Here is an 11,774-nt window from a genome sequence, read left to right on the forward strand (position 1 = left end):
TTCGGTGGTCAAATGAAACTATGTTTCAAGTTGGAGGTTTGTTAACGGCACAATCGTTATTATTGGGCAGGAAAGGATCCGAGGGCGGTTGTTAAAAACTCCATCTCTCAAAGATCACAGCGTGGTGCGGCATGACATCCTCGAAAGTTGTGGGTCTGTACGTCATTCGGGACACTGAATATAGAATGGCACCTCGCTATGCTTATGAAGATTATGTTCACGGTATTGTGTCATCCACGTGAAACAATTACAACGACCTAATCTTTGTGCAAGATGAGGTCCCGCTTCATATCGCACGACCTGTATGTGGTTCGATACCCATTTTCCAGGACGCTGATTGGGGCGTCGTGGCCTTCTTGAATGGCCAGCGGAGAGTTCTGACCTAACGGCCTGCAACTTCTTCCTCTGGGGTGGGCGAAAGAGGAATTTTATTGCACAAAACCAAAAACTGTTATGAATTGGAGGAGTAAATTTGCCAAGTTTTTGCAAAGGTACCACTGGATTATCTGCAAAAGTTGTCGTAAATATCCCGAACTGTTTACGAAAACTGATGGATAATGGTAGTGCTTATGTGGAAATTTAGCAGTGCATAACAATTCTACCATTATAAGGAACAAAATGCTTTTTATTTCTTGAAAATTGGTTAAGTATTAAAAAAGTTACAAACAATTTTCAATAGGGAGTTAATTCCCGGCTATTCTGTATATATGTAAAAATGTGTATTTATAGTGTTAATTTCATTAAAACAAGTTTTATAATTGATAACTAAACAAAATATTTTTCAGGTCCTTTCGGTGAACAAGATGATGAACAAGTGTTCGTACAAAAAGTTGTTCCTGAGACTGATCAGCTTTTTGTGAGATTAGCTTCAAATGGAAAACGGTAAAGTGATATTTTAGTAAGCTTTATTTTTATTTAATTTATATTTTAGTCTTGGTAAGCTTATTTCTTGACTTAAGGTTTCATTTTTCTAGAAGAGTGCAAAGAAAGCGAGAAAATTGCTAAGACCTGTTGAGATCAAGTTTTGTTGTCGGAATCACATGTATCAATGATAGCTAGTACACATTATAGTTTTTGTTTCGATAGTGTACTAGATTCGGGAGCAGATCAGGTGGATGGAATTTGAATTCACAGTAGCGAGCCACGCATTTCTTGCTGGAACCTATTACATACGTTCTTGAACAGATGATCAGAATGTGCGGAGTTCAAATGTGATTTTTTTTAACTTGTATAATTAGACGTGGAATATTATAGAGTTCCCACAGACCTGGAAAAGTTAGAGAATGTCTTGAAACCAGAGAGAAAGAGAGAGAGAAAAAAGAAATTTTAAGTACATATTTTTACTTTCCAGAACCCATTTTTGTATTTGCCTTACCAGGCTATTTGGTATGGGATATTTTATAAAATAAATTAGTTTGTTTTGCATAACTCTTCTGCCTACACACTCACTATATACATATACATGCATTTTACATTTATGGACCCGGAAAAGTCAGGAAATTCATGTTCGTCAAATGAGTGGGAACTTTGCATTAGATTATTTCCATTAATAATAGAAGACGATAGTAGTAAGTGTCAAGCACTAGATAAATAGGTTAGCAACATAGGCTTTAGAATATATAATTAGTTAGAATCTAGGCCGAGCAGAAAACTGTCAATTTCCAGCATGTTGATCGCTGCGTTGCTGCACTGCAGGGGATAATCGTTACTGGCTGTAGGATAAGTTTACAAACGGTGCAAAAATTGCGAGCACGATAAAATTTGGTGTCGGATTCCTGTCAACCCCTCTGTTTCTGGCTTTGTTCATTCACTGCTTTTTAGACTATCTGATAGCTTACTTGTAAATCTTTAATAGAAATTAACAGATATTCTTTACGATATGCAGAAATAAGCTGTTTATAAATATATGGAAATTGGCAGAAATGGGAGGGATACATAGCTTGTATGGAAAATGCATAATTTTACACTGGAAGCCTGCCAAAATGGTGGGAGGATAATAAAGATTAATCAAGGGAGGATGGATAATAACATTTCCTTATTAAATTGACTTCATACAGGATGGGATTCAATACTAAGGGTTTTATTTCTACGACGATGGAACTTCGAGGTCGTCATAAAATTAGAATCCAATGTGGAAAAGTTTTGTAATAATAGGTTTTTAATTATTAGTTTTCATTCGTTATTTGGTTATCCTTAACAATAATAATTTTTTATCATTGGTTTTGTTAAATAATTAGAGAAAACAGTAAATATCTGGTATTAAGATTGCCCTACACTGAGCCCTACACCACTGACTCGACAAAGCTGCCTTTCCTAATTAGGTCGGAGTTACTAAAAAAAAAAAAAAAAAAAAAGATCGTTTTCAGCAAGAAACTTCAAACGTATTGAGGAAGACAAGCAGCTCTGTCAAAACTGTATTGGACAATTTTAACAAAACGGATCTGTCTATATATATACAGGGTGGGCCATTTTAATTAATCCACGGAAATATCTGAAAAATGATAAAACATAGAAGAAATGTTCCAAGTACACGTTATATATTGCTAATGGGGAAACCCAATTCCGCCAAAAGTACCCCTCCCCGCCCCCCTAAATGGGGGTAACGGGGGGTAACTTTGAAATGTCAAATGGGAATACGGGTCGAGTAATACCTCGTTCGAAAGGTCTTGGAAAACTAAGTAAGGCTGTACCAAAAGATGTTCCATATTGTGCACCGGTTTCAAAATGGCCGCCATAATATGGTTCGGAAACTCCAGTACCCGTAGTGTGAAAACCATGGAAGGTAAATGAATGGAACAAAATTGAAATACGTAAATATCATAGGGCATATCGAACGGTGTGGTCCCTGCGATCCCAGTGGCCTCCCTAAAGGGGTCTTGGGGGCTAACTTCAAAATTTCAAATAGTAACATGAGTCAAGTGGTACCTCGTTCGATAAATCTTGCGAAATCTAACATATTGCAGGAGAAAACGATTGATGTGAAATGGCAGTGTTCTCAAAAGGCCGCCGAAACATAGTATCCGTGTCAGAGAAAAGGTTTAGTACCCGTAGTATGAAAGCGATTGGAGATAAATCAACAAAAGAAAAACTGGAGTAGCTAACAGACGTAAGGCACATCGAGAGGTGTTGTCGGGGTGACTCCAAGGGCCAACTTGAAAATTTCAAATAGCAGCTTGAAGCGAGTAACATCACATTACACAGACAAATTAATATCAAACAGCTTCTGTAAGAAAATTTTCGACATGAGACACCGTTTTCAAAATGATCGCAAAGACATGGTGACTGTGTCTAAAAAAACGTCTAGTGCCCATAGTATGAATACGGTTAGACATAAATGAAAATAACGAAAATTAAATAGGAAAACCACGGAGGCGTTCCAAGGCTCGAGAATAATACAACAGAGATAAAAATATTAGAGTAAAATTGCCATGATGTATAGAGAGAAATCCAAGTCCTGCAAAATAATCTCTCCCTGCGCTCTGTATGTGAGTGGGGTGGAAAGTAAAGTGAAAGTTCAAACGAGAACTCTACTTTAATTCGTAAATTAAGGCTAACCTTACAAATAGGTATGGTGTGGTTGAAACATTTGTTTGTAAGGATGACGCTGTAGTGACTAAAAAAAGAGAAACTTTTATGCAATGCGTGCTGGTTATTCAGAAAGCATTTCGGGGATATACGTACACACCGTTTCGTCCCTCAAGCTCACAATATGACATGAATGTTAATAGTTAATCAAAATGTAACTGTGGCCATTCGCATTAACTTAGTGCACCAATTCTCTATGCATGAAGAGCTCCTTCGTGGCTAAGCGGTTTGCGTGCGCGCCTTTGGCGTGGGAGACCCGGGTTCGATTCCCGGCGGGAGCTCATGTGGTTCGGATTCCACGTTAATCAGTAGGTCCACGTCTCATATAGCCTCGCTGCTGAACGGGACGCTAAACTAAAAATCACATCTCTATGCATGAAGTCTGCCTTCCAAACAGCATTGGGTAGGTCAAGCGTACGCCCGAACCGTTGTCCGGTCGGACATTGAAATTTTGAAGTTAGCCCACAAGACCCCTTCAGGGAGGCCACTGGGATCACAGGGATTACATCATTCGATATGCCCTATGATATTTACGTATTTCAATTTTGTTCCATTTATTTACCTTCCATGGTTTTCATACTACGGATACTGGAGTTTCCGAACCATATCATGGCGGCCATTTTGAAACTGGTGCACAATATGAAACATTTTTTGGTACAGCGTTACTTAGTTTTCCAAGACCTTTTGAGGACTCGACCCATGTTCCCATTTGACATTTCAAAGTTACCCCCCGTTACCCCCATTTACGGGGGGCGGGAGTGGTACTTTTGGCGGAATTAGTTTTCCCCCTTAGCAATATATAACGTGTACTTCAAAAATTTCTTCTATGTTTTATCATTTTTCAGATATTTCCGTGGATTAATTAAAATGGCCCACCCTGTATATATATATATATATATATATATATATATATTAACTTTCATTTCGTTATAATATGCAGTGATACGTAAACTTACAGCTTATTTCCAAAGTACTCGCATTCGTTGTTGACACTTTCATTGGAAAGTATATTCTCTGTTAAACAATTTGTATGTTCTGAACAAATTGGCGATTAAATTACAGTGTAAGTCTAAAGTAAAATAAAGTAAATTAAAATATGATAATGTTTTATATTCATTTTAATACCGGTATGCGTGGAACAATGTTGAAATAAACAGCATTTCACTGCAGTTTCTGAAAATTGCCACACCGGGAAAGACACATTTGAATGGAATGAAAATTTTATTTATTTGAGTGTAGCATCCCGTTGAGCAGCGAGGCTATATGAGATGTAGACTTACAGCTTAACGTGGGATCCTAACCACATGAGCTCCCGCCGGGAAACGGGAATAAAATTTATACTATCACAGATTCATTACATGGCTATACAGAAATGATTGTAATTTAAAAACTGTAAACCTCTAACCTTTAGATATCAGTATAGCGTGAATCCTCCCGTGTTGCCATCAAAGCCTGTATTTTCGTGGTGGTGAATCAAACAAGCTCTCGGTGTGTTCCTGAGGAACTGCAAGTCCGTAAAACATCACAACTATCTACTGGAAGATTGCGATGAATAAGATGTCAACCAACAATTCCACACATTCAATGGGTAATATGTCAGACAGCCGTGCAGGCCAGGAAACAGTGACACCTATCGTTTCTTGAAAAAGCTTGAACATTCCGACCGATATGCCGTTGTCTTGCTGAAATATGTTGACCGGAGTTGTCTGAAGAAAGGCTGTTACCTCGACCTCTAGAATTTCGCTGATGTAGGGCCATTGGCGAGGTTGACCTCATTGTGTAGCAGCCGAGATGGCATGTTATACCTAATGATGACAGACTATCATAATGCTGTTTGCCCGCTATGACGCCTTCAAAGCGTTGATACAGACACATCGAAACTCATTAACGTGCTCCAATGTCGAACTAATACAGTGGACCTGTACGGTGCGTCATGGCGATGCGGATGTCTGTCATCCTGCGGCGTGGGGATATTGCACAGTTCACTAGCTGATTGTCGCCGTGTATGGTTCTCCTCTGTCCATTGGTTGTACATACAGTTCATTGTCGTATCGACATAACGTATACACGCAGAGATTTCGCAGTGCGAGAACCCGCCTTCCTGTAGACGGAACATGCAGCCCCGATCATACACAGTGGTCTATTTGTGTTGTGGCTTTTGACGTTGAGGAGACAGTAACGCGCTACTAACTGTAACTGCACTACCTGACAGTTGCAATAATACTTTGCATACCGAACCGAGGGCACTGGTTGGCCCACACACGCGTAATTGTTCGTACGCCATGCCCTGTCGTGCAAACCTTGTTAATTCACGGTATTCCTTTTTTTGTTGTAATTTTCGTAAACAGCAGTGTGTGTGTGTAGTTGTTCTTCATTGAAATGTATATGCTCATGTCGGTTGCAATTTTCACAAACAGGACTGCATATATTTTCCTCTTTATTGCAGTGTGTGTGTGATTAAGTCAGTGGACAATACGACGATTACATCATTTTGTGTCCATGAATGTGAAGGCTCAAGTCGCATGGGTTCTCGTCCTCGGCGTTTCATATTTACAGGCCATAGCAATGGGGCCATTCAAATGTGGGACCTTACCACAGCGTTGGATTTGGCGGCTAAAGGTGAACCAGGTAAAGATGGAAATAGTTTTACAATATATTTACCTTGTGTTTTTATTTGTTAGTGACCACATTATTATTATTATTAAATATTCAAGCTTTTTTCTTTCTTTAGTTTATTGATGATTGTCTTGTGAGTTAATAAAGAAAATCAGATTTGTAGTTCATAATTCAATCTGTTTAGTGGCGAGATAGGTGATGGCAAAGGGTGTATTATGTACGAGATAATCGCCTACTTTTGTCTGTCAACAGGCCAACTGCATTGGATTTAAGTTCCATAGCGGAGCGTGTATTACTTACGACGTCCGGTACTTCATGTCGATGTTGCATAAGGATGTAAAGTAAAACATGGAACTAAGCGCGTATAGTTCTATGTAATTCTCGCAGCTCTCCACATACGAATGTCTATATAAACATGAGGGCATTCGGTGTCAGTGGAATACCTTCATCAGTTAGTAATAGGAATAAAGGGAAATGTTTGAAGAGAACTTCTATAAGCAAAACGAGATGTGATACTTGACTAAAAAATACCTGAACGAGTACAGAATAGTCAGCCTCCAAGCATGTTTTTTCTTTACGAATAGAAATAGCATTCCTCGCTAATGCAGTGGCTAACGCAGGTGCCTTTAGTGTATGAGGTCCCGCGTTCGTTCCCGGTGGAAGAGCATCAAACCTCGGTGTACATACGTATATAAATAGCCGCCATTAAAGTCAAGTCGCCGTTACCCGTTAAAATGTTAACAGATTGACTTCAGTAAGAAAGTCTGCTGGAACAATAGCTCTAGCTATCTATTAAAAAAAAAGTGTATGGGATACATGCTACAGATAGCCGCCGTTATTCGTTAATATGTTAACGGATTGACCCCATTAACAAATTGAGTCGAAATAATTGCTCGCTATCTGTTGCAAGGAACAAAACTAAAAAAAAAAAATAATCTCTTACATGTATGGGATATGAGCTATATATAGCCGCCGTTATCCGTTAGCGATTTTTACCCCATTAACGAATTCGGCCGAGATAATCGCTTTAGATATCTATTACAAAAAATAAATAAATAAAATAAAAATAGAAATTTCGCATCCGTTCAAGAGCTATCGTACGAAGTAACGGACGGACAGTAACAGCACAATTTTATAAATTATCTCTCAGCTGATGCTAGTAACTACCAGGCCTTGTTTCCATGTTGACAAACTAAACACAACACACTGAGAAAGACTATATATATATATATATATACTCTATATTTGTTTTGGGAGCGCGGTGGCTCAGTGGTAGAGCATTCACCTCCGGTGCTTGGGGTCCCTGGTTCGATCCCAGCTCGCGCCGTGTGGACTTTGTGGTGGACAAACACCGTGTTCGTGGGTTTTCTCAGGGTTCTCCCGTTTCCTCCCACTTTCTTCATTCCACCATTTCACTCATCTCTCATCATCACCGTCTCCTTTAGCCTAACCGGCATAACCGTGGGACGTAAAACTTAAAGATTTCATTTTACTATATTTGTTTTTGAGAGGAGGATTGGAAGTCAGATGAAGACACAGCTAGTGTGTTGAAATTATTACGTGATTGTGTTTTTATATATTTGTATCATACAGCCTTGCTAGGTGTGTTTAGTCTGATCCTAATAATTACTCAATTTCTCTAGTCATACCGTCAATTTTATGCCAAGACGTAGTGAAAAGAAAAATAGGAATAACGAAGATAGGATGGATGGGAATTGATTCCACATGCGAGACTAGGTACACCAACATATTATCACTTCCAAACACACACACTTGAAGCTTTTAGTGTTGGATTTACAGTATACAACGCATAAACCATTATGCTTCTTCTGTAATTAAGCTCCCATCGATAATATCCAACTTCTTTCCTTGTTAAAGATTTAATTTCGGCAAATAATGATTATTTCAGAAAATCAGTATAAGGATAGGGATGGGCAAGGTTTATTTAGCAGACAGTTCTGCAATTGGTTTTCATGAACAATAATTAGGACATTGTTTTAGGAGAAACTATATTCTAAAAGTCATGATAGAAGGCGTAATGGAACGAAAACTAGAATTGAATCGGTGAGTAGAAAAAGAAGATCATTCCAAAAATAAAGGATAACATTCCACGATAACAATTTCTCTATAACCAAATATCCACTCCCATTATGTTTTCGGAATTTTTGGAAATGAAAGGTCTTAACGTAGGCTACAAATCTCCCATACAGATATTTTTACGTAAGCAAGGGTATTTCCGGTAAGCAGTTTTACTTTTCGCTTTTCAAAAGTAACGTGTTGGGGAATATTCTCCTTTTTCTACTCACTGATTCAATTGATAGTTGGTATTAAAATAAACTCCTGCGTCACGACAAAAATGTTAGCTGATAAACTTAGTGTATAGAAGTTTGTGATAATTTAATACTTATAGTTTATTATACACGAAATAATGTTATTTTGTGAATGTACTACAATTAAATCACTCTGTTTCCAGCCACACAAACGTCTGGTGGTCCAACAGCAGAAGAACTACTGAAGCTTCTAGATCAGTGTGATCTGAGTAATTCTCATTGCTCAACGCCGTGTATTTCTCCCTGTCCGTCAATGGCTGGAAGCGCTGCTGCGAGAATTAAGGCTTCGAATGTTGCATTTCTAAATCAATCTCAAGAACCCGCTGAGGCAGAAACAGACGATCGCCATGGTGTTCATTGTTAGCATATCATTTGACATTTCATTCATTATTTTGTATTCCCACATTCTATGGGGATGTTTCCTATAATTCCTGTTATGGATACGGCTTGATTTACAATGGAATTAAAAAGATTGTGTAGTCTATCAACTGTGATAACGATTATTACCACATTACAGATGATAAAACCAAAATATGTTGCATATATATTTATAATTTTTGTACCAAAGACATTGGTGCGTGTCTTTATGACGGAGTTTGGAGATAACTAATCGGTGTTACGTATAACTGAATGTATACATTTCGCTGTGATGAATATTTACATGTTACCATTTGTTACCTTTTATGCAGGTGCTGATAAAACTCTTCCGTAACATCTGCATATCAAGATTCCATACGGCTGTGAATAAACGGCAGTGTCAAGTGTTCATTGTGTTTGAATATACATCATCTGGCGTTTTGATTTTTTTTTTTTTTTTTAAATAATTGTTCAGAGATTATGAGTATTGATTATTGGATTTATTACACACAAATACATATGCACTTACGTGATAAGTGTCTATTTTTCTTTTGAAATGTATCATTTGTGTATACTGAGTGTATTTAACCTGATACTTTCTCTTCAATTTCTTTATTGAAACATGTACATGGAAAAAACAGGTATTTGGATACATTTATTGGGTGATTAGTTTTTCCAGTAATAACATGTATTTGATACTAGAATGATTATAATGGAGATTTTCAACCGTACTTTTGTCTTCTCTTTATCGTATGTGGAGAATGCGTGAGGTGTTATACGATTTTTACAGATGTAAGATTTGTACTACAATACTTGTTAATTAATGCTACAAGGTAAATATTTATAGATTAAAAAATAAGCAATGATCTTGAATGCCAGAAAGAAAATTTCTTCTTGTTACATGATTTCGATTTTCTCGTGCTGCTATTTTTCTTTTCTTAATTATTCAGCCACGTAGAGGACATCCTTGAAACATGAGAACACAGAATGCGGCGAAAATCCAGTAAATGTTTAGTGTTACTTGTAGATAAACTCACGGAGATTGCACATGACTGATCCAATCAGCTGCTTCATAGTGAAAGTAAAAAATTACGCTGTTATTGTGTAGGTGGCGTTCCATATCGAATTTTCAGAAACTCAAGAGTTTGAATATCTTACTATGGAACGCCACCTGCATGCATGGTCACAAAGACTCATCGTAACAATGTTATCATTTAATCCTACTATGAAGCAGCTATGATGAATCGATTGTTATGGACTCTCCTGAAGTCACATGAGCTTCTCCGTGGCTAAGCGGTTAGCGTACGCGCCTTTGGCGCGAGAGGCCCGGGTTCGATTCCCGGCGGGAGCTCATGTGGTTCGGATTCCACGTTAATCAGTAGGTCCACGTCTCATATAGCCTCGCTGCTGAATGGGACGTTAAACTCAAAATCAACTCAACTCTCCTGAAGTCACCAGATTGGATTCACAAGTAAAGATGCGTGAGGATAAGGTTGTGATGTTTCAAGAATATTCTCTACGTGACTCAGGAAGGCCCCAGGGAGGGTCGTAATTATGTAAAAAGAAGAAATAATCTTTCTGAATACAAGGTCAATGCTTGGTTTTTAATCTAATTTGTACTCAAGTTGAGTAGATTAATGTTTGTCTGATAGATGCTGTAAGTTTAAGTTTTGAGAAGTTTTTGTAAATTTGTTCCTTTATCCATAAATTGTGATAAAAATGGGTATTAGTGAGATGAGTATTTTTCTTAACCTATTCCTCCAGTTATAAGTGGTTATTTTCGCTATTCAGTTTGAACAAAGGGTGATCAGAAACTAAGCAGGGTGTCTATCGGTCATGAAAAAGTCACGAAATGTAGCTTTTGGGTCACGATTTTTTTTTTAATCTGTACAAATATAAATGCATACCGGAAAATTTGTTCTATAAAACGTGAAAATTCACCACCAAAAATGTCTATGATCAGCTTTAGACACTGTCAAATGGCAACCAAAGTATGCTTCTATCGCATGTATGAAAATTCGGCCAAATTCGCACTTGAGAATGTCACAAAATTTTATTTTGAAATTTTAGTAGACACCCTGCTATGGTTATAAGACTGATACTTCTGGAGTTTCGTCTTATAGAGAAATGTGGTGTGTGCGGTAATTCTAATACATGGAGTTGGCAACTGTGCAGGTTTCAGCCACTCGCCACCTATGGCGCTAGTTGTAGGTAAACACAAATAGTGACTAGTTTGGAAAATTGGTCTCGCGAAGAAGTTTGCTCAGTTCTTCGATTCCTGTGGGCGAAACATGTAACCGCGGCTGAAATCCACCGGCAGCTGGTAGAGGTTTACGGAGATACTGTAATTTCTCGGTCAGGACTTCTCACTGAGGGCATCTTCCCTCACAACAACACTCACCCGCATACAGCCCAGAAGACCATCACGCTGTTGAAGCAGTTTCGCTGGGACATCATCGACCACCCACCCTAGAGCCCGGACCTCGCTCCAAGCGACTTTCATCTGTTCCCGCACTTGAAGGAACACCTAGGAGGACGTTGCTTTGCTTCAGACGAGGAGGTGAAACACTTTGTGAACGTGGCTGAACCAGCAGACATAATTTTTACCTAGAGGCAATTTTCAAACTCATTCGACGATGCGGAGGCCCGGGTTCGATTCCCGGTGGGAACTCATGTGGTTCGGATTCCACGTTAATCAGTAGGTCCACGTCTCATATAGCCTCGCTGCTGAACGGACGTTAAACTCAAAATCAACTCAACTCATTTCACGATGCGACAAGTGCCTCAATCGATATGGAGCATATGTCGAAAAATCGCTGAATGAAATAACATATATGCACATTTCACTGCAGGCTGCGTAACCTTACAAGTATGGACAAATCTGTC

The 11,774-nt window shown here is 38.5% G+C and overlaps 1 protein-coding gene across 1 annotated transcript in view; it reads left to right on the top strand.

Annotated features, from left to right (window-relative positions):
- LOC145664045 (BTB/POZ domain-containing protein KCTD3) overlaps window positions 1-10,621 on the top strand; it is a 44,240-nt gene extending 33,619 nt beyond the window's left edge. The window contains exons 10-12 of the mRNA XM_081730370.1: window positions 786-882; window positions 6,032-6,213; window positions 8,675-10,621. Of these exons, the coding sequence (XP_081586496.1) occupies window positions 786-882; window positions 6,032-6,213; window positions 8,675-8,895 (500 nt within the window). The 3' untranslated portion in view covers window positions 8,896-10,621. The remainder of the gene's footprint in view (window positions 1-785; window positions 883-6,031; window positions 6,214-8,674) is intronic.
- The last annotated feature ends 1,153 nt before the right edge of the window (window positions 10,622-11,774 follow it).

The sequence above is a fragment of the Thermobia domestica genome, chromosome 11 (assembly GCF_964235325.1).
Source record: "Thermobia domestica chromosome 11, izTheDome1.hap1.1, whole genome shotgun sequence".
Lineage (NCBI taxonomy): Eukaryota > Metazoa > Arthropoda > Insecta > Zygentoma > Lepismatidae > Thermobia > Thermobia domestica.